The 23,592-nt window shown below is 44.3% G+C and overlaps 1 protein-coding gene across 1 annotated transcript in view; it reads right to left on the bottom strand.

Moving 5' to 3' along the window:
• The window catches only part of LOC146860906 (mucin-5B-like), an 814,361-nt gene that overhangs the window by 97,231 nt on the left and 693,538 nt on the right, over positions 1-23,592 (bottom strand). Inside the window, exons 31-34 of the mRNA XM_085644901.1 lie at positions 21,555-21,611; positions 18,721-19,022; positions 14,583-14,760; positions 13,730-13,761 (exon numbers count right to left, since the gene is read on the bottom strand). Of these exons, the coding sequence (XP_085501027.1) occupies positions 13,730-13,761; positions 14,583-14,760; positions 18,721-19,022; positions 21,555-21,611 (569 nt within the window). The remainder of the gene's footprint in view (positions 1-13,729; positions 13,762-14,582; positions 14,761-18,720; positions 19,023-21,554; positions 21,612-23,592) is intronic.

The following is a 23,592-nucleotide window of genomic DNA, read 5'->3' as shown; positions in this document are numbered from 1 at the left end:
AGCAGTCAGATGAATTACTAAGCTCATCATGTCTATGGCTTAAATTACCAAAATTGAACCAATCAGAAACAGATTGGGTTCCCACATGAGATTTCACTTTCTCCCTAATTATTTTAGCCTGTTCCTCTGTGATTTTAATCACTGCATTCCGATTCCACCAACCACGATCCTGTAACATTACAGCCATTTTTGAAACCTTGACTATCTTAGCTGGCTCAGAAATGTTTTATTGACCTCTGCAAACCTTTTTAGGTTTCTTTATTAGAAGCCAATCACCTGGAGTGAGAGAGGTAACTTTAACATGTTTCTTCACATCATAATAATTTTTATAAGTTTGTTGTCTTTCTTTCACACGTTCCCTGACCCTCTGCAAAGCAATTTCATGAGAATTACTGTTTCCTAATTTCCCTTTCAACCATGCTGGACTAAAAAGAGAAACTGGTTTCCTCCCTCTCAAAACCATGTAAGGAGAAATGTTAGTAGAATGTGGAGTAATATTGTAACTCCAGACCTTGTCACTGATATACCTGTACACATCCAACTTATTAGCTATAGCTGTTTGTACTCCTTCTTTCAATAACCTGTTAGCTCTTTCTACCAACCCATTGGAAGAGGGGCTATACAAAGGTACTAAAATATGCTTAATGGAAACTTCACTCATGAAATTTTCAAATTCACCAGATATAAAATGGGACCCATTATCCGTAACAATCTCAGAAGGGAGACCTTCAATTAAGAAAAGACGTTGTAAAAATGAAATGACTGACTTTGAATCTGATTTTTTTACAAAAGAAAAATACAACCACTTAGAAAAGTAGTCAATTACAACAATTAAACACTTATTTTTGCCTTGAAGCAAATTAAAAGGACCAGCAAAGTCAAGTCCTAACTTCTGCCACGGACCACTAGGCCACTCAACTGGGCATAAAGGGAGGTCGAAGTTCGCCAATGTTTATCAGAGCATAAACATTCAGGACATTTATCAATATAAGATTTACCTTGACCATCTATACCTGGCCACCAGTACACATCCTTAATTTTCCGGGCAGCACTTGAAATGCCTAAATGACCCTCATGAGCAAGAACAATGATTTTGCTTCTTAAACTCTCAGGTGGTACAATTTTATTATCTCTAAGTAAAATGTCATTAACTATTGATAGTTCTGACGCAACTTGCAAAAAATATTTGTCTTGCATAGATAAGCTTCTATCACCCGGCCAACTCTGGACTAGAAATATCATCACCCTTTCCAGACAAAGATCCTTCTGTCCACATTCAATCCATTCATTCTCAGATAAACTACTAATCTGTGACAAATCATTAATAGTGAATACCACATCCGAATCCAGATTCTCACAAGGCTCAGAAGTAATCTCTTCCAAAGGAATCTGAGACAAACAGTCTGCCCTGACATTCTTGCCACCAGGAATGTATTTAATTTCAAAGTTAAACTCTTGCAGTCTAGCTAACAGTCTGATCAACCTAGAGGAAGCTTTGTTTGAACAACTGTCACCTAACATGTACACTAAAGGTTTATGGTCTGTAAAAAGCTGAAATCTCGAACCCCGTAATGTACATTTTAAACTTTTCAACAGCCCAGGAACAGGCCAAAGCTTCTCGCTCTATTGTGCTATAATTCAATTCAGCACTGCTAAGAGTTCTAGATGCAAATGCTATGGTATACTCATTATCATCAATAATCTGGCTTAACACTGCACCTAGACCTTTTGAGCTGGCATCCACTGTTACAACACAAGTTTTACCATGAGAAAATGGTCTTATGGCTGGTGCCTCCAAAATTAATTTTTTAACTTAGTCAAAATACAACTGAGCCTCTTCGGACCAAATATATTTCGCATTTTTTTAAACATATTTCTGAAAGGTTGGACTATAATCGCATAACTCTGAACAAAGCGAGCATAGTATTCACTAAGTCCTAAATAGGCTCTCAACGCATCTTTATCATGAGGTCTAGGAGCATCTTTAATGGCTTTGATTAAAGATAATTTGGGTCTTATACCATCAACTGAAATATTATGCCCTAAGTAGTCCACTTCTTGAGTGACAAATTTACATTTGTTTTTGTTAATAGTCATACCAACTGTTTCAAGTATTTGTAAAACTTTATTGAGTAGGGAGTAATGTGACTCTAGGGTAGCAGTGTGAATTAGGATATCATCCTGAAAAGCTTAGATTCCCTCTATGTTGGAAAATAACTTGTCCATTAGATGTTGAAACATACTAGCAGCGGATGCTAACCCGAAAGGCATGCGTTTGTACATAAATACACCAAAAGGAGTAACAAAAGTGGTTAACATCTGAGACTCCTTGGAAAGTGAAATCTGATGATACGCAGATTTTAAATCAATTGTGGTGAAATATTTGCTACCACCCAGATTTGCCAACAGGTCTTGAATTCTGGGTAGAGGATGGCAGTCCACCACAATATTACGATTCAGAATTCTTAAATCCGCACATAGACGAATCTCACCTGAACTTTTGCGAGCAACAACCGCTGCGGAAACCGATTCTGAGGATTCTATAGGTGTTATGATATCTTGTGAGCATAGATCATCAAGTGTTTTTTTCAGATCCTCTCTAGCAGACAAAGGGACAGGTCTACATTTTTGAACGACAGGCACTGCATCCTTTTTGGGTTTGATAGTATGTTGAAAATCCTTCACAAAGCCAATCTTGTCAGAGAACACCTTTGAATATTTGGGCAATAAATTTGTTAAGTCAGGGTCATAATGCTTTTCAACGACCTTATCCGGGTTATGTACAATTGAAGATATAGGTAAATCCCCTAAAACCACAGGCTCAGTATGACCAGGCCTCAAGACAATCCCAAGATCTGCCTGATCCTGCGAACCTAAAATGTCACGCCCATTGAGTGCAACATAAATTTTTGTGTAAATCTCCCTACCTTTAAATGTTATAGAATCCAAACAATATCCACGCATTGTGATATCAAATTCACCAAAGGCTTTAGGGTTGACATCAGAGGTTTTGAGAAAAACTTTACACCAAAATTTATTGAAGGTTTTTTCATCTAAAATTGTAATAGGAGACCCTGAATCGGCCATGACATTAATCCCAATAGGACCAATTAAAACACTGCACAAAGGACCCTTGCACCTTTTCCTGTGTCCGCTTAAAGTATTGATTTCAATCGTGGATATCATATTATTCATAGCATTACAAAGTTCATTTTGTTCAACATTGATACAATTAAGTTTACTCTTAAATCTGGTCGATTTGCAAACCGTATAAAAATGACCAATTTTCTTGCATGTGTTGCACCGTTTTGCTTGGGCTGGACAATTTACGTAATTACCCATATGATACTTAGACCCACATCTATAGCATGAACCTTTTTTTTCAATTAAAGCATTCGCTTTCAGTTTAGTGGAAACAACATTTACGTTTGTTTCATTAGGGGTACTGGGATCAACCTGCATAACGTCTAAGCTTGTAGATGATTTATTGGCAGAATCTTGTGTTAAGATTTTTGAGGAAACTACGGATCTTTCAATGCTTCAAGCAATGTCCATAACTTCGTCCAGAGAAGGATTCTTACAAGTTAAATTACGTTCTTGTATTTTCTTATTATAGCAATTGAACACTAACTGGTTACGCAAGTATGTATCTAATTGAGCATCAAATTGACACTTAGCTGCTAAAACACGCAAACTTGCCAAATAATCCTCAATTGATTCATCCTGTGTTTGTTTACGTTTAAAAAATAGATGACGTTCTACCATTACAGATGGTTCATCAATGTAATTTTTACCCAATCTGGCTAAAGCCTCAGAATATACATTCCACCTTTCATCACTAGGTGGTGCTGGAACGACAGGTAAATTATCAAAAACATCTTGTCCTGCATTACCCAGATGGTTGAATAGGAGAGCGTTTTTTCTTGACGCCGAATATACAGTGGCGTCAATGGCTTCTAAATAATTTTCAAAAATGCGATACCATCTATGCCACGGCATAAGTGGTTTACCAGGATTTGGTAAAAATGGTGGCGGTTGCATTACATTATTTGTGGAAGAAGACATAGTTCAATTAAATGTAAATACAATGGTGTAAAGCAAGATGTTATGAATCAGTAATCAGTAATAGTTCTGCTACTGAGTAATGAGAAAGACAGTGCATTAAAATGAATGTCTTGTCATACAATGTATATTGTGAACATCTCTATTAAATACTATGAGTGACAATATTTTACATTGAAACAAAAATAAAATAATAAATGTCAGTCACCCATCAAACATCATTTGGCCATGAAGATCATCCGGTAATGTGTGCTTGTCACGGACAGAAAGCACAGGGATCGACAGACACTTTGATGTGAGAAAGCAGGAAGTAAATGCAAAACCAAGATGGCCGCCGTGACGTGAAGAAATGTGATGACTCACACGCGTTGACACGTATACTCCGTGATGATGTTTTACGTATTAGATCATAAGATGTCGACGTCAAAGAGGACACTGGACTGTGCGCGGACTGCGCGTGTAGCAGAACGGGGATGAAGATTCAAATCCAAGCAGGTGGGAACAGCCAACCGTATTTGAGATAATAACAGTTATGAAATGTATCCAGACGAAACTCCAAAATATGCAATTAGTCCACAGCACACTTGCGCACGATAAGATTATGTAAAAAAACCAGTACCTTACTCTAATTGGGCAATTGAACTCGAAAACAAACAGCCATCCGGAAATTACGAACACCAAATCAATCAGTTGAATGAATGTTGAAGTTCAATATCGTAGTTTCCCGGCTGATTAAATTCCCGGGTGCTGAGAAGAAACAAATGAAACGATGCTTGTAGAAATAGTTGACACGATGCTTGTGCATAGCACCAGAAAGTCGGTGGATCTCAAGAAATGTCTTCACAAAAGTCAAAAGCTAAATCGTCGCCAAAATATGTAGTAAACTCTTCGGAATGAAAGAAGAGTGAAGTCAAGTGAAGAAATTAAAAGTGTGCTTTATTCCATAAGCAGTTAGACCCACGACATCCTCATATAGGTTTCAAGAGTAAAATGAACAACAGTAGAACCCACATTCTAGATCATGGAACCTGTAAATCAGTACGTTTCAAACTTTTAAAGACATACAATGAATACAAATCATAACAATAAATTCAACTCATTACAGGGGGCGACCAGGATTGGTTGCCCCCAGGTAGCCGATTGCCTCCCCCAATCAGGGGGATGGTTGGTAAGCGGCAGGGGGGGTTAAATAGGGCACTGGGCCCTAAGCAAATCACCCCCCTCCTGCCAGTAGTGCAATCCGACTTGAAGAAGATGATGACAGAAGCTGTGTGACTCACCATGGAAGTGTCAACCAGCAGATTGCAGCGGCGAAGGCAAAAGGCGGATTCCTGCACCCTCGAGGACCTCGAGGACCGATGGAGTGCGGTGCCGGAAAGGCTGAAACTGACCCTATCCATTCGGCAGTGGTGCTGGGAACCAGAGAAAGCCAGCGGTGACCAGCCTCGCTGGAAGCGTGGTGTGAGGAGCAGCCCGGCATCGGCGGACTGAACTGGCAGGGACGGCATTCAAGCTCCTCCACCATTGCTGACTTTGCCAGGGAACAGCGCCTCAGGCAGTGCGGCGAGGGCAGAGGCCAGGAACCCGGAAGGGGTGGCTGGCGGGTCTGCCGGAGCGACCGAAGATGGCTGCCTTGAAGGGCCTGGATGGGCGGGGCGCTCGGCAACCTGCAGCTGCGAAGGCGGGAAGGAAGGAGACAAGAGCCAGCTCAAAAAGCTGCCTCCCCCTCCGCCTGTACGAGTTTAAAGAATAAAGAAAGCAGCACTACAGTGAGGAAGTAGGCAAACAGCCCCCAATCACAGTGACCCTAGGATTTAATATTGGTGAAAGGACAGAGGGCACATTTTTAAGGACTGGGGCAAAAAGAATAGCACAACAGCAGATTTTGGGGGCAAAAAAAACGAAGCTAAGCAAAATACAAAAGGACCGGCAGCCACAACCCCTGTCCTTTTCAGCGAATGTTTTAAGAGGAAATGAGCAACAAAAGAGGGGAAAAAACGTGAAAAAACCCATTTTGTGTGGACAAAGGAACAAAAGGATTAAGGGAAACACGCGCCTTTTTTGAACTTGAGAGTAGGAGGGCCTCAACAAACAACATGGCAGGGAAGTGCGGCACAACTGGGAGGGAGACACGGAGGTAGGCACGCTTCAAGTACTTCCAAGGAGGCACGGAGCACCCTCAGAAAGCACAGAAGAGGCCGAGAACTGATGCGGTACCTGACGTAGACGCAGGCCTGCAAGCGATGCTGGCTAAAGCAGGGTGTTGGTATCCCTGAAGGGGAGGTCCTGGATGGACCAAAACATTGGGAAGGCCCCAACAGGAAGGGAAAGAAACCAAGGCAGGCAAGCCCTCCGGTGCCACCCCCCACAGGAAGGGAAAGGAACCAAGGCGGGCAAGCCCTTCGGCACCACCCCCCAAGCAGCCAAGGGTGGGGGGGGCTAGCAGCCAAAATGGCGGCCCCAAAAAGATGGCCAAGTCAGGAGGAAACAGTGCTACTGGTGGAAGGGCGAGGGGCACTGGGGGCAAGAACAGAGCCTGGGCTATAGAGAGAGCGGTGCCCCCCCTGAGGTCTTGACCAGCTCGAACTCCGAGGAGAACAGCTTCAATGAGGTGTCTATGGCCAGCATGGCGGCCCCTAGGGAAGCACGAGCATGGCGAGATAGCACGACAGATGACACGGGTAAGCACCATACAAAGAGTGCAAGGGGAAGGCGCAAAGGGGGGCAATGCAATGGTACGGCTAGTGAGGGACCCGGGCAAATGGCGACATGGGGGGCGCAACTAGGGAAAAACAACCTAGCACTGCGGGGGTCATGGCCTATCCAACCACCATGGTGGGCAGGGCAAAGAAGGGACCAGCAAGGATTTCAAGCGAAGCCTGGAGTCAGTGTCTAGCTCACCCGGCAGCATGGGTGCCTTGGTGGCCATGGCCTGGGGTAGGCTTTCTCTTTGGGATGGGCCCACAGTGGAACACCGACAATAGCGGGGTGAACCGGGAGCCAGAACAGAGAACGAGGAAAGCTAGGGACCCCAAAGGGGCCGCTGGCTAAGGACGGGAGATTCCCCACCAAGAAAAGCAGGACAAGGTGGCCAGGACCGCAGAGGTTACAAAGGGGGGGCATCTCCAGAGGGCAGTACCGGAAAGAGTGGAACAGGACAGGGCCCTGACCCAAGGAGGAAACCGTCCAGCGAATACCCATGCCCCTCCCCAGGAGAACCCCCCAAACTACAAAACTCTTGGGGCTGGCCAACCTCATCCCACTGATGGTAAAAGAAAAGATATGGAGGAAGGAAAATATAGATATTTTCAGACTATTGGAGGTGTGCCAGGCAGGCCTGGACCTAACAACGCAAGACAATAAAGATGATAACAATTACGAGGGACAAATGCAAGCCCAGGGTGGAGAGATCATTTGATAATTGGCTAAGGGCTTTCAGGACCCTCGCATATGTATTCATTGAGAAGCTCCCCCAGAGCCCAGCAGCAATGACCTTATATGAGCAGAGGGTGCACGACGCACAACAAAAATACCATGGGGAGGCATGGTTAAAATGACGAGGGCTTCAGAGAAAAAATGCAAACATAGCCAGTGATTGAGTGGGATTCCAAGACATGGAGGGGTTCACAACTCACATGGTGGCTGCCAGGGAAAGGGTAAGCTCAAAGGAGCATACTTTTTGTCCCTACACTTAACATGGGTCAGGATGGACATGTTCCTGTTAATCGTCGTAGGGGTTCTAGAGCAAATGGGTTTCTTGTGAGGAAGAAAGGAGGGGAATAGCAGGGGGAGCTACCTACAATCGTGGAACCGTAGGAAGCGTGGCAAAAAAAAACCAGGAAAGATTGACTAAAGAGATGAAATTACTAGAGGTAGATGGAAGGCTCACACAGTGTCCTTGGGAAGCCTCACAGCAGGTGCACTAAGGGAGCTAAGGATGACACGCAGCCACAGACAGAGTAGATGTGACGCTCCCCCAGGGCCCTTGGGATGCCTCACGGCAGACGTTACTGAGGGAGCAAATGACAGGAAACAGCCACAGGCAGGTAGATAAAATGCTCACAGAAGGGGCCTTGGAGATGCTACACGGCAGGGCCCCTCAGTAGCAGGCGAGGGGCCAACAAAGGATCCTGAGCAGGCGGAACGGCACTTGCAGCCCGGGCACGTCTGGGCAAGCAGCCATCAAATCTCGGTAGCAAGTTGAAGCTTGGAACCGCTAACGCAGAAGCCCAGACAAAGGGGCACCCCACAAAAAAGACACTGCCTGGAAACACATGACCACAGGTAGTGTGGGTACAAAGACAATAGCAAAAAAAATAAAGGATGTAATAACATGGATGCTCATGCATGACAAAGTTAATTGCGAAATGTACAGCCATGTTATATATTTGTTTAACAAACTGCGACCTTTTAAGGCACCAAATCATGTTGTCAATGGTGGAATTTAAGGCACAGGGACACAGTTGATTGGGTTCTGGGGGGAGGAGGGTGACTCGCCCCTGGGAGAGGTTGAAGACCGGGCTGGGGAAGGCACAGCCGGACCAGATGGAAGCCCGGGACAAACGCCACCCAGAGGCAGGAAGCCCTCCACCCCCGCCGTGAAACCTGTGTAAAGGGGGACGACCAGGATTGGTCACCCCCAGGTAGTTGACTGCCTCCTTCAATCAGGGGCAGGGTTGGTAAGTGGCAGGAAGGGTTAAATAGGGCACTGGGTCCTAAGCAAATTACCTCCCCCCCTCTGGCAGGAGTAGCCGAATCCCACCCACCCACCCACACCAAAGGACGCAGGCGTCGCAGCCGCAGAGTGGAGATGGGGTGGAAGAAACCCAGGAAAGATAGACTAAAGAGATAAAATTACTAGAGCTAGATGGAACGCTCTCACAGTGTCCTTGGGATGCCTCAAGGCAGGGGCACTGAGGGAGCTAAATGACAGGAAACAGTCACAGGCAGATGGACTGCACACAGAAGGGACCTTGGGGTGCCACATGGCAGGGCCCCTGAGGAGCAGGCGAGGAGCCAACAAAGGATCCAGGGCAAGCGGACCGGCCCGGGCACATCTGGACGGACACCCACCAAATCTTGCTAGCAAGTTGAAGTCTGGAACCGCTAACGCAGAAGCCCGGACAAAGGGGCACCCTACAAAAAAGACACTGCCTGGAAACAAATGACCACAAGTTATGTTAGTACAAAGACAATGTCAAAAACAATAAAGCATGTAATAACATGGGTGCTTATGAATGACCAAGTTAATTGCGAAATGTACAGCCATGTTATATATATGTTTAATAAACTGCAACCTTTTAAGTCAACAAATCACGTTGTTAAAGGTGGAATTGAAGGTAAAGGGACGCAGTTGATTGGGCAATGGGGGAAGGAGGGTGACTCACCCCTGGGAGGGGTTAGTCTCCTGCATCCCACGCCATCCCATATTGCTGCTCCACCCATCCTCCCCCCGTGTCCATACCTCCTCCGTAATTGCTTGCCCGGTCTCCCTACCCCATTGTAGCCCCGTTGTTGTTTTAAAGGAGGCTCGTGCTTGTTTTGGTTTTCGGTGGATTTGCAAAGACAACCTTCCCTGAGACCTGTACTTTAAATCGGGCTACGTAACATATTCCTTTACTGCATATTAACAGCTCTGGCTGTCAATAAATGTACATTTCAAAAAGCAGTGCGAATAAAGATGTGAAGCTGGCAAGCCCGGTATTTGTTTCTACATCACTCTGAGCATGGGTACAGAGCCTACCCATCTTAGTTCAGCAAATTGCTGTAGCATTCCTCATGCTGATTGGGGATTGGTGCCTTCCCAGCTCCTCAGACATGTGAGGACTCAAGCCAGAACGAAGTGAGTTTGGTAATACCAGCACACACAGGACTTATTTATTTATTTATTAGTTGCCAAACTCTTCTTATATTGTTTCCATTAACTCTCCTCCTTGACTTTTAACGGGTGCTAATAAAGTGAGAAGTGGAGTAGAAGGCAAGGAGCCGAAATTATCAATTGCTGAGGGACACGCCCACAGTCTTAGGAGCACCCCTTTTGAGGTCAGAGGCTGTCCAAAAGCCATGCTGCACAATATCGGGATACTGTACAGCATGGCTAAAGCCATTGGCAAACTCAGAAGGTCCCGAAGGCGAGACCTCTTGGCTTTACCGGTGCTTTCTATAAATAGAATTTGTTTAGAGGCCAAGCCAATGTCAAACTCATATTTCAAATCCATGTGGATTTGTTTTGTTTTTTTAGCTAAATATTTTTTTAATGTAGGTGGACTGAAATAGCTTGTATGCTTGAAAACTCCCCTTACTAAATCCCAAAATCCAGTGCAATAGTTCAAAAAGGATTCTGTCAACAATGCTCGGATATACTCCAGACCTGTTCATGCCAGCTCGTTCTATCTGGTGTAGGAACACCTAAAACATCTCCAAGTGTTGAAAAATGCTGCTGTTCAGTTGGTTTCTGGTTTTCGAACAAGAGACATTTCGCAGGTGCTGAGATCTTTACAGTGGTTACTCCACAAGTATGCTTAACAGCCCTTTAAAGAGGGCTGGAGGGAAGTAGCTCCAAGGTGGTGGCAGAGTAGCTATTACTTTGAGGATCTGTTACAATTAATAATCAATCTATCTATAAATATGTTTATTTCGGGTAAAACAAATCTATGAAACACGCACCATGAAAAAGAGCTGCTACAATTGCAATGATTGGGGTTTAGTTAAACCACCACTGGCCCACCCGCTGACACATACTGTCGCCCTGCTGGCACCTGCTCTCATGCCCCACACTGTTATGACTTTTGCTGCCCCCAGTTCACCACATTATGCCACTGCTGTCCAATCTCACCATCAAGGTGCAACAAGCCGAGACCAATAACCCACTTTACAGTAAGAATAGTCAGAAAAATGTGCCCCTTCATACCCTCAGACCTTCAGAAAACGGTGGTTACCACGCTGCCCTATCCAAATTGTACTATGGTAACGCCCTATTTATGGGCATCCAGAAAAGACTCCTTCAGAAACTTCAAAATATCAGACCGTATCTCAGACCTTGATTAAGCTACACTCACTTCCAGTGGCAAAGAGGATATAATCTAAGGCTCTCTGCAGAGCTTTCAAGACGCTGCATATCACCGGCCCAGGACATCTCCAGGATACATTATTTGGCTACGATGAGCATATTTGAAAGAAATTAGCCATATATTTGCATCCTTCTAGCTGCTGAAACACACGCAAGACTCACACGGTCTCCCAGACAACACACATACCTCATAGTCGGTCTAACTGAGATATGGTTTTGTGAAAGCTTCACCACCTTGCTTTATGATCTTCTCCCAGAGGGGCAAATTTATCTTTACTTTACTGTCATACCGGAAACCCCATATTCATCATTTGAATATGCAGCTACCTGCCTCTCGACCAATGCCAACTGATCTTGTATTGCAGCTGTAATCTATTGCTGCAGGACACTCCCCTTGCGGAATAAGATCAACAAGATTGAAGTCATAGGCAATTGCATCATATAGGTTCACAGGGCAGATTTAAAATCTGTAGCAGCTGTCATGAAGAACATACATGGACTGGGCTTAGTACAGATAGTTTTAGGCCTAACACACACAGCTGGGCACTCACTGGGCCTCAGCTTCCTTTACAATCTTGAAACATTTACCCTTATTATACAGACACAGTCATGATAAGGCCACTCCTTCATCACCACTAACCAGACAAATCTTATTTACACACCTACCATGTACAGTTCAAATCACTACCTAAGTATGTACAGACGCTACAAAGACATTCCTATAGTTGTTTTTATGACAACATGCATTGAATGTAAAACCTCCCTACCTCACATTTCCAGCTCTACTTTTCTGCTGAAGAACAAACAGCTCAACTTCGCTGATGCTCCTACTATACTTGCTCATGTCAAATTCCTTACATTCAAGCAAGATATTAAAGCAAACAATGGGAGGTTCAATGAAGAAGTTGCCAAACTGACGTATGTTAATTGTACCCTGCAAAGCCAATCACCCAAATCATTACTTGTTATAAAATACATAGGAGAGTTTACCATGGTGCAGCCAGGAGAGGCACACATGTCTACTTCTCAAAGCACGTTATTTAGGCACTGAACAAATTATATGAGAACTTTAACATCTCCCATGAGCTGGCCAATCCCCAAGCCCTAAAGCCCGTCCCATCCATATCACTGCAAGACTGCAAAAATGTACATTTAAATCCATTATCTCTACAATATCTGACTACATCCCCAAACACCCTCAACCACTCACACCAGTCTCTTGCCACCTCGCTTGATACCGATAATCTTATCCTTCAAATCCATCAAATCTGAAGAGATGTATACATTGACTACCAAAATAAAAGTCTCTAACTCTCACACTGGCCAGTCTTCAGCTGCATGTCTTAGGCAGCTGCGTACTATTCCACTCATGAGAAAAGCATCCCTTTGATTATGAGTTTTTTCTGTTACTCTAAACATGCCATTATCACCTCTGAACCAAAAAGTCAAATGCCGATCTCAAGATTAGGCTATCTACAGTTCCATAAATAACCTCCTTTTCCTCAACAAGATATTGGAAAAAGAAGCAGCAAGTCAGCTTCAATAGAATGAAGAATGAATGCATCTCTTGCACGACCACCCGTCTGGGTTCAGCGTACCTGCCAAAGACACCGAGACAGCCTTAGGCAACATAATGAAGAAACTCCTCCGTTCAACAGACTAAGTCAAGGAAACTGCCTTCATATTCCTCACCTTGTCAATGCCACACTGTCAGTCACACATTAAAAAAAGCAGGGATAGGGGGCACTGCAGGCTGTTTTTTTGATGATCCAATCTTTTTCCACTCTATCCACGGTCAAATGGATTTTTTTTAAACTTTCCCTGCCTCAAAAATACTCCCTTTTCTGCAAACTGATCATCAGGTGGAACTCATGCAAGCATGTCTGGTAGGACTGCACCACTCAGGCCACACCAAAGCACTCATTGTCAATATCTAAAGACCATAAAAAATCAGACAAGCAGGCAGGCAGGATTTGCATTATCTGCTTAAGTGGGATCTTCTCACATCCGCCTGGAATGCACTCCACTGGCGACCAGTTTATGCAAGAAGTAAGTTCAATTGTTGAAGAGGAAAAATAAATGAAAATATAAAATATATATAAAAAATATTTTAATAAACATATTTGTTTATTGTTTTGTACATGGTAATCTGTCAATTTTCTTCGACTTGTAAGAAATCAAGGAGGATGGAAGAGATTAGAAGGAGGGTTTAAGATGAGAGTGGAAGTGAATTGTAGTGAGATCAATGGGGAAGCTAAGAAAGTCGACAGCAAAAGCGAATGGAAGTGAAAGAAAGGGAAGGAGGTGCAGAAAGTAAAATAAAGATGAAATGGTAGTAGGGGGCACAGGGGAGAGACTTGAAGTAGGAGAGAGGCAGAGGAGGGGAATGGCAGAATGTATGGAACTAAAGATTGGAAGACATGGAGGAGGAGAGCAAATATAGGGAGAGAAATCGGAGGGAGCACAGTGGGATGAGCAGCAATAAAGTTGTATAGTGTGTAACGAGTGAGTGCAGTTTATCCGTAGGGTGGGATGTGGAATAAAAAGTAGATGAAATAGAAACAAAAAACGAGTAGATGGGGGGGGGGAAATGCTTACCGCTCTCATTGTCCCATTGAGTGTGACACAGCCTGCAAGACAGAATAGTTGAAAGGTAAGTGGAGACCTCTAAAGCATCATGATGTGGACTTTCTCAAATTCAAGTTTTTACATATATTCACTAGGCCACCAATAGGCCCACCTCGCAGGCCTTCTATCCCTCTTACATGGACTGCAGCAGCGTGTCTGTTCACGAGGTTCTTTCTTATGGACTAGACTCAGCATGGACCCTGCACTATCACCCTGAGTTACAGCAAAGTCAACATTCTACCACAAAGGAAACTATTGAACGAATTAGTGCTTATTTCTAAGACAACACCTTGATGCAGGGTTCACTTTTTTAGATGAAACTCTGATTGAATACTAAATAGCAGATGTAATTAAAAGACGGAATTAATAAACTAGCTTATAGGCTGCACTTAAATCTGTTGTCACTGTCTGCGTAGAGACTTTGGACTATTAAATAAAGCTTCTCTTTCAAAAATGAAACCTCATAAAATGTTTTTCATGGCACATGGACGACTTCTGTTAGGCCTCCAGCTCGGCTGGCAGAAGCTTCTCTATTGCTGTTCGAAGACCTCACCTGTAATATTATTTTAAAATGTTTATAAATTAAAAGTACTTAGAGGAAAACCAATGGTAAAGAAAGAAAGAGGGAGCAGTAGAAGACTACAAAGCGGGCTTACTCGGAAGCAGAGAGAGCTGGAGAGAAGGGAGATTGAGAGGGATGAAGGGATAGTGAGGCTCCAAGGGCGTGAGTGACGAATGATGACGGTGGTGCACAAACGCTAAGACATGGCCGCTACCCAGCACGTGTCCGCTGCCTCACTCTATGGCAGGTAGTCCTACTTACTCTGACACACGTAGGAGTAACAACAGCTATCCTCTTGGTAAATTCGAACGGCTGAAATGTTGCTCGGGCAGGGCGCTGGGCTCTGATCAACACATTCTGGGAATATCAACTTGATGCGGTTTCGGTCACCCAAGCAGACGGCAGTTATGCAGTTCCCATAATCCCATGATTCTAAAAACTGTTGAAAACACAAAGAAGACAATTAAAAGCCACCTCCGTCGCAGCACAGTGTAAAATAGTCCTAGAATTATAAGCAACATGGTGTGCAGCTGGTAATCCCACCAAGCGGTGTGCGCTTCTTTTTAGGAGTGGCGCATGAAAAGCATCCAAGTATGGCAGAACCAGTTAGGGACGTTTGCTTTATGATGAAATACAATAGTCTTTGAAGACGTTTCAAAACCATTTCAACTGTTTTTTTTTTCAATAGGCAGCAGGGAAAAAAAGAGTACAGGGTGATAACATGACTTGCACAAAACATACAGGTTTTCATTTGAAAAGTGGGACTGTACATTGCAAGTTAACGGGAGTTGTGACAAGCGTCTTGTTTGACAATTTACTTCATGGAATCAGGGGCTGTCGGACAGAATATCGATGAAACCTATATAGTGCTTACAGATTATCGTGTCAAACATATCGTGGACCAAAATATCGAGAAGGTAAGTGCAGTTAGATAAGCATGGATTTACTATTCTTAACTCCACATCTACGTACCTTGAAGATATATATGTAGACAAGTCACATATATGTGGAGTTAAGTATAGTTTAACTTTGCTTACCAAAAGAAACTTACCTTGACAATATTTTTGTCCACGATGTTATTGACACATTACTTTGTCCACACAATATTTTTTATCCAATATTCTGTCCAAACACCACTCACTCATGCAGGGGCTAATGAGCATAGGATATCACAGAATCCTCCCTATTGAAACTGGTTTAACTTAGCAAAAATGTCCCTGATATGAGGCCCTCTGTTAGAAACGGGGGCCACTAGTTGGCAGAGGTAGGTACCTTTGTCCAAGTAGGGACCCTTCTTCCTAGTCAGGATAAGGGAGTTACACTCCTAAAACGGCACGGGCAGTCAGGCTTATCTTAGAGGCAGTGTGTAAAGCATTTGCACATAACCAATAGTAACACAGTGTAAGCACTACAAAAGGACATCACCATAGTTTAGAAAAATATCCAACATTTTTATGTACTTAAGACAAGATCAAAAACAATACAAAAAATCCACAATACAGTACTCAGTAATCTTCAGTTATAAAAATACATTTGAAATAAAGTTCCTTGAAGTTGATAGCTCCGTCTGGGGCTATCACAGCGTCGAGAACAACAAATACAAACACTTCTGGCTGACCATGGCATCGCGGGCCAGCTATGGTGTCGGGAAGACCTCAAAACAGTACCTTAAGAATTTCAGGGCGTTGGTGACCTCTCAATGAGCTCCAAAGGCACGGTGTCCACAGGCATCGGTTCCGGAGGTCGGTGCAGGAGTCATCGGGCCCCTAGAGTCACATGCGTTGCAGATCGAACTCCTCGCGGTTGAAGTCAGGAGCGTCGGCAGGAGTTGAGTGCTGCGGTGCAAAGTGTAGCGGTGCAGCATGCGGTGTCCTAATGTCATGGTGCAGGCAGCGATCGGTGACGGTTGTCCAGCGGCGTCGTTAAGACCAGGGCTGCGGTGTGAAGTGATGAGGTGCTCGTTGTGGTGCTGGCAGGTCACGGTGCAAGCAGCGGTGGCGTCGTTGCTGAAGCGCTGTCGTCGGCTGATGAACTGAAGTCGATGGCGCCAGCGTCTGTAAGCCACAACTGCAGTGCTGGATGAGAATGGTGCATTGTGTAACTTAAGAGTGGTGCCCTCGAACCATGGTGCAAGCAGCTGCGTCGATGTCGGCGTGGAGCGGTGTCGTCTAGGATACTAGGGCAACGGCATGAAGCAAGGCGGTGTGGAGTGCATTGCCCACAGGTCGTGGTGCAAGCAGAGGCTCAGTGGCAGCATCAAGTGGCATCGTTGGTGAGAGCAGGGTTGTGGTGCGGCATTTCGGCAGTGCCCTCTGCACTGCCTTCAGGACACAGAGTCGGCAGCGGCATTGTAGCAGGCGTCAGGTTGCTTTTTCTTCGGTTGCAGCACAAAACACACAGTCCCCGGTGCTGAGGGCAGAAGAACTTGAAGTCTTTGCTGTTAATGAGACTTCTTGAACAGGGAGCAAGATCTACCTCAAGCCCTTGGAGAAACTCACAAAAAGGAAGTGACAGAAAGTTCAGTCCAGTCCTTTCACGGCCCAAGACAGAAGCAGCCACTGCAGGCCAACCCAGCAAAGCTCACAGCAAAGTGGTAGTCCCTCCTCACAGCTTCTCCAGCTCTTCTTCTTGGTAGTCTTCTTGGTTCCAAAAGAGTTCTAAAGTTTAGGGGTTTGGACCCCCCACTTTTTATAGGCCAAACTCCTTTGTTCTCTGGGGGCAAATAGTGTCTGTGCCCAGCCAGAACCAGTTTTGTCCTCTCTGGTGCAGCTTCCTGGCAGGGGGTGGAGACAGCATTGTCAGAGGCAAACTAGGCCCATTCAGGCGATAGGAAATCTCCTCTCTCTACTTTAAATGCAGCCCAGGTCTATTCAGCCCATCCCTGACCCATCAAGACTTTCTAGAGCCACTGCTCCTCCCCAGCCCCTGTCATTCAAAGCCAGAAAGTCAATCCACAAACCCAGCAGAGGCACCCTGGATGGCTAAGCAAGAAAATACCTACTTTCTAAAAGTGGTATTTTCAAACACAGAATGTAAAAATCACCTTTACTAAAAGATGGATCTTAAGATTCTGAGCTCAGATATTCTAAACTTTATTTTTCTACCTTGTTCCCAGGGGTAGTTATATTTATAAGATGTTATAAACAAACTCCCCATTCTGTCCTAGGGCAACAGGTAGCTTTGCAATAGTGAAAAGCAAAATTGTCAGTAGTTCACTGTCAGGACATGCCAAACACACCAGGGCATGTCCTACCTACCACATACACTGCACCCTGCGCTCAGGGGTACCTTGGGCCTACCTTAGGGGTGACTGATATGTAAGAAAAGGGAAGGTTAGGGCCTGGCAAGTGGGTACACTTGCCAAGTCGACATGGCAGTACCAGACTGCACTAAGGCTCTGAAATGGCAGGCCAGAGTTACATTTACAGCCTGTGTGTGTGGGTGGCACAACCAGGGCTGCAAGCCCACTAGCAGCATTTGATTTACAGGCCCTGGGCGCACATGGTGCACTGTACTAGGGACTGATTAGTAAATCAAATCAGCCAATCATGGAAACACCAATCCATAATAACAATTTACAACAGGAGCACTTGCACTTTATCACTGAACAGCAGTGAGAAAGTGCGCAAAGACACTAAACCAGCAAAAACAGGCCAAAAGATGTCAAGTCTAACACCCTCTCATTGTTTATGTTTGATTTAGATTCAACCCAATATGATCAAAAAGATGTTTTTTGCTGAAAAAAACAAATGTGTTGGAAAATAAAAATTAACGAGCCTTGTTGCCCAAATAATGGGCTTTACATGACTTTCATGAATGCCTTGTATCAAAGATGTAATTGGAATTCATTTCTGGAGAAAAATGCTCTTTTTAAGTTGTGGCAACGACTTCCAAACTGTTGTGTGAATCAATGACAGGACGAAGCTTTTTGAAAAACTGCAGTTAGTGACAGTTGGCAAATCAAAGCCTGTCAGGGAGGACAGGGCTAATTCTGCTACAGCACTATGGTAGAGTACACCAACCTGTAGTTCTCCCTGTAAGATAGTGAAATAAAGCACAATCTGTATGTACTAAAAGAAGAGATAGCTGGACAAATCGGGGATAAACATAAGGGTAAAAAAGTACTGAAAATACTACTGAAAATTAGAAGATTGTTTTCCGTCTAATTAATGGACTTGGTTACAGGCCATAATGAGACTGATACATAATGGTTGACCAAGAAAGGAAGTTGGCAACACAAAGCTGTGTGTTTTAGATGTATGGTTGGTATATCACACAGCCATAAGACCTTAATGATTGCCCTTGTGGTAAATTAGGAATTTAGCTGCTTACAGTGGTTTGAAGTCACTCAGAAAGGTGTCTATTGGAGGGGTATTTGTAATACGCTGCCATCACATACCCGCCTTGGTGGAGAAAGATCACTGCAGTCTCCAGAAGATGGTCTAGTTTGTGTGGTCGAAGGGTTTGTAGGTGTACCCCCCGGAGGTGAGGTAGCACCGTTTCCAGAATCTGGTGGTGATTTCGTTACGGGTGCAGTACTAGCTGGAACCTTTGGAGCTGATGTGGTGGAAACACTCATTGAAGTTTGGGTGGTGGTGACAGTCGGGCACGGTCCGTTAGTCGTTTCTGTTTTACAAGATGTATTGCAGATGGACGTAAAACACCAGTTTTCAGCATCCACAAAGTGATTGATGATTGAGCCTTAATGAGAATAAATGAGGATTAGTTGCAGCTCATTAACGTAACTTCAATTTCTGCAAGCTTTTTATTGTAACTCATAATACATTTAGCATATTCAGTACTCCAAACACCACACAACATGATTACTGTTGGGCTAAATATCAAGGGACAGATTTACAAGACACTTGCGCCACCGGTGCGTCACTTTTTGTGACGTACCAGTGGCACATTCTACTGCTCTATATTTACAAGGACAGGAAAAGCCACTCTGCGTGACTTTTCCTGTCCTTATAAGATTGGCACCTTTACACCTAGCACTTTGTGTGAATGGGGTGTTCCATGGGAGTTGTTGTAGGTGTTCCCACACAACACCCATGGAACCTGACACATTTCCAGATTTATGAGGAATCGTAAATCTGGAAATGCATGTGAATGCTACGCCTCCCCACGGCAGGCGTATGGAGGAGCAATGAGGAGAAATGTATTAATTTCTCCTCGTTTGTTTTCCTCTTTCTATGCATGCTGCATACTGCAGCACGCATAGATAGAGGAAATCACCTCTAATGATTGTTTTTGTTCAGGAAGGGTTCCCTTCCTTCACATAAACAATCATTGAAACAATGCTGTTTTTCAACTTCTATTTGTGCTAATGCATCACACATAGAAGTTGAAAAACAGAATTCCAGATTGTTTTTGTTCAGGAAGGGTTCCCTTCCTACACAAAAACAATCTCCCCACGACACAGGCATCCTTGCACCATGGTGCAAGGGTGCCTGTGCCAGCATGGCAGCAGTTTATGTGCCAGCGCAGGGGGAAGCATAGCGTTGCGAAATTTTGTTGTAAATATGCCGCATTCCTGTGCTTTGAAAGTGGCTCAGAGCGGAGCAGCCAAATGGCTTAGGGCATGCACTGAGTCACTTTCTTGTAAATCTGCCCCCACTTTTAAAAAATCAAACAGACAAGTAAAGGGAGTGATTAAGAAGGCAAAAAAGGTTAAGCATGTGACAATGTAGAAGAAATGCAGCAGAATGTCTGAGAGGTCAGTTAAAGGAAGCACATTTAAAGATGTTTCCACGGAAGGGAATAATGAACGACGTGGAGTTGATGAGGGCAGATTTTTTTTATGTGTCTATAGGAAGAGGTAGGCTATACGAGGCATAGGATTATTTGGAAGAGCGGGTCGTGCGCCAAAATACATTTCAAGGATTGTGTCCAAATATCAAAAGCACCCATCTCAGCAGAGAAAAGGCATAGCTCCTCTACATCAAGCAAAGACACACCTATCAGAACAAGCATTTGCAATGCAATCAGTCTCGCCTTTGGGACCTTATATGTATTTAGCTATGCAGTACATTAGCCTGGGTTCTGAAACCTCTACTGTTCTTTAACATGGAGGGAAAATAAGCACCAAACTGCCTGACACGCCAGGTGTGGGAACACATGGAGAGAAATATTGCCTGTCAGTGGAAAATGGTAAAGTCTAAGGCTCTGTTTTTAATATAAAATCAGGGCCTTCGAGGTTTGATCAGAAAAAAGTCCCTAAGTGGAAGCAGACAAGTCCTAGGGCTGATCTCCAGAGCTCACAAAGTACATCCACATATAAGTATATAGTAAAGTATATACAAGAGGTCTCGAATGCTCGACCTAAAAAGGAGTAATGCGGCTACTTTTGCCAAGAGATGTTCTCCTTCCACAGAAATAACTTTGGCACAATTACAATGACCACATGCCACTCAAACGTATTATAAATATCTCAGCTCTTTCTATCAGCCATAAACACGCTCCTCCGCTTACATACAGACTTTGTCCTCCCTATGCAATTTGTTTTTCATCTCAGATGATTACCGTTCTACAAAGAATTTAGTATCTGTCTAAGTTCTATACAAAACGACTAATACAAGAAAAAAATTTTGTTTTTAAAACACCGAGCTAATCACACAAAATGTTACTAGATCTAATGGAAATTGTTACTTATCTGCACTCTGCTCTTCTCTTACTGGTATCGTATCCTAACAATGTAAAGCATACTCCTTATGAAAGAAAATATAACTGCCCACTGATTATGTAACAAAATTGTCTCATGATGCTACATTCAATAAATAAAAGCTAAAGCCTATAATAATTATTAAATATAACAGTTAGTCAAATGTGGTTGTCTTGTCTGTCAGAATGAAATTGTTAATGTTACCACAGGCATGCAGGGCAACAATGTCTAGAAGGCCTCATCATACATTAGTTTCCTTACATTATTTGTGTATTTTCCATTATGAACAAAAATATACATGGCTCCAAATAACAATATATTGTTTTTTAGATTCTTGGTAATTTATAAATGTACTTACGTCAACCTAGAACACTTAAAAATCTGATTGCTTGAACAAATCGTAAAGAAATGTCCTATGCAGGTCTTCTACCACACCACGTAAATTGGAAGGAATTAAAATGCGTTACATAGGCAAGCTTCTACGTTTCTAGATAAATCACACGGCAATGCATTCCCAGTAGTGGCAACCGGTATAAGGGAAAGGATATGAAAGATTGTTGTTGACTAACCTTGAGATATCTGGGTTCCATTCGGCATGAGGCAAAAACATGGCGCTTTGGAAATACCTGAAACAAAATGTTGCCTTTAGTTACTTAGAAAGCTTCATGTGCTCAATATACAATCGTACTGAAGCAGCCACAGACAATAGCTCCATGTGGGTTATCAATTAGAAGTACCCTAGGACCCACTGGGAAGCACACCAGGCATGCTGAATGAACACCAACACTCCACGTGCCACTTCAAAGTACTGCGATTTAGTGGACAGGGACCTCTGTTATTGTTGAGCAGCGAACCATTCTTCTCTTACACCATGTTATGTGCAATTTTATGGGGGATATTCTCTTACACTTGGACCATCTTCTGGGACAATGTTCCTCACACCTTCTTCTAACACCATCCTTTACACCTTCAGTTACACTGATGCTAACCCTAACCCAAGCCCTAAAACTAATCTAAACTTAACTCTCCACTTACACTAACACTAACCTTACTCTAAACCTAATCCCAACATTTCGCCTTACAAGTTCCCATATATCTTCAATAAACATAAATATACCGTAAGCCCTAAAGTTAAGATATCCCATGCCTAACTATTACCCCAATCTGAATTCTAACACATACCCCTACACTATACCTAACCCATAAACCTTGCCTTAAAACATACCTGTTAGAAATTGAGGCTTCCGGTTGGCAGAGTATACATCCTGTCAAAGCAGGAGCAACAATACTAGCCAGGGTAAGTCAAAAACACAACCTAAAAAAACACCTGTGCTCACCCTCTGGTAGCTTGGCAGAGAGCAGTCAGGCTTAGCTTAAGAGGCAATGTGTAAAGTATGTGTGCACACTTAAATTATAGTAACTCAGTGAAAACACCACAAAAAAACTCCACACCAGTTTAGGAAACTTTATTCGAGTAAAACAGGACCAAAACCCAAAAAATCCAATAAGTAGAACTTGAGACATTAATTTTTAAAGATTAAGGTGCCGATTACGATCCGGTAAAAACCGGGTACGTACCGTCGGTCGGAGCGTATTCTCCGTCCAACTCGTACCCGGTTGTAAAACATTACAAACATGGAATTACGATTCGCACGGAATCACCATTTCCGTACGAATCGTAAAAAACACCGACCGACGAAAATATGCATACGAATGTGATCCGGGAATGCTGCGACGTGACGTCGGGACGCTTCCAGGCAGCGTTTCACGACCCAGGAATTACGATTCGAACCGACAGCAGTCCGGACGGCAATATTTTTACGGCACCCAAAAAGTGCCGGAAATGCGAAGTACGGCGCGAAACGACCAGAGTAGGTGGCCCGGTAAGCGCCGTACCCCCCCCAGCCCCCGCATGTATGCGCCGTACCCCCCCCTGCCCCCGCATGTACGCGTCGAACCCCCCCCAGCCCCCGCATGTACACGCCGTACCCCCCCCAGCCCCCGCATGTACGCGCCGTACCCCCCCAGCCCCCGCATGTACGCGCCGTACCCACCCCAGCCCCCGCATGTACGTGTCGAACCCCCCGTGTATGTACACCCGAGTACGTGTCGAACCCCCCGTGTATGTACACCCGAGTACGTGTCGAACTGTACGTGTCGAACCCCCGTGTATGTACACCCGAGTACGTATCGAACCCCCCCGTGTATGTACACCCGAGTACGTGTCGAACCCCCCGTGTATGTACACCCGAGTACGTGTCGAACCCCCCGTGTATGTACACCCGAGTACGTGTCGAACTGTACGTGTCGAACCCCCGTGTATGTACACCCGAGTACGTTCGAGTCGTACCCCCACCCGTGTATGTACGGTGCGTACCCCCAGCGCTACGCCGGGCACCTGTTTGGACGTCTCCATGGTTGTTATAGGGGTTCGGTGCGGACGGTCTTTTAACCATACGGTTGTACATTCGGACGCCCGGGACGGATCCTGATTCCCCGGTCGGACTTCGCTTTTCACGTTTGTACGGTAAATCGTCCGAGGACGTGTCGGACACTTTTTCCGACCCGAGGACGTGTGGGGAATTATTCCCAATGCGATTCGTATGG

This window comes from Triturus cristatus, chromosome 3_1 (genome assembly GCF_964204655.1).
Source record: "Triturus cristatus chromosome 3_1, aTriCri1.1, whole genome shotgun sequence".
Classification (NCBI taxonomy): domain Eukaryota; kingdom Metazoa; phylum Chordata; class Amphibia; order Caudata; family Salamandridae; genus Triturus; species Triturus cristatus.
The sequence above is the reverse complement of the archived record's forward strand: the minus strand, read 5'-3'. Positions and strand labels throughout refer to the sequence as shown.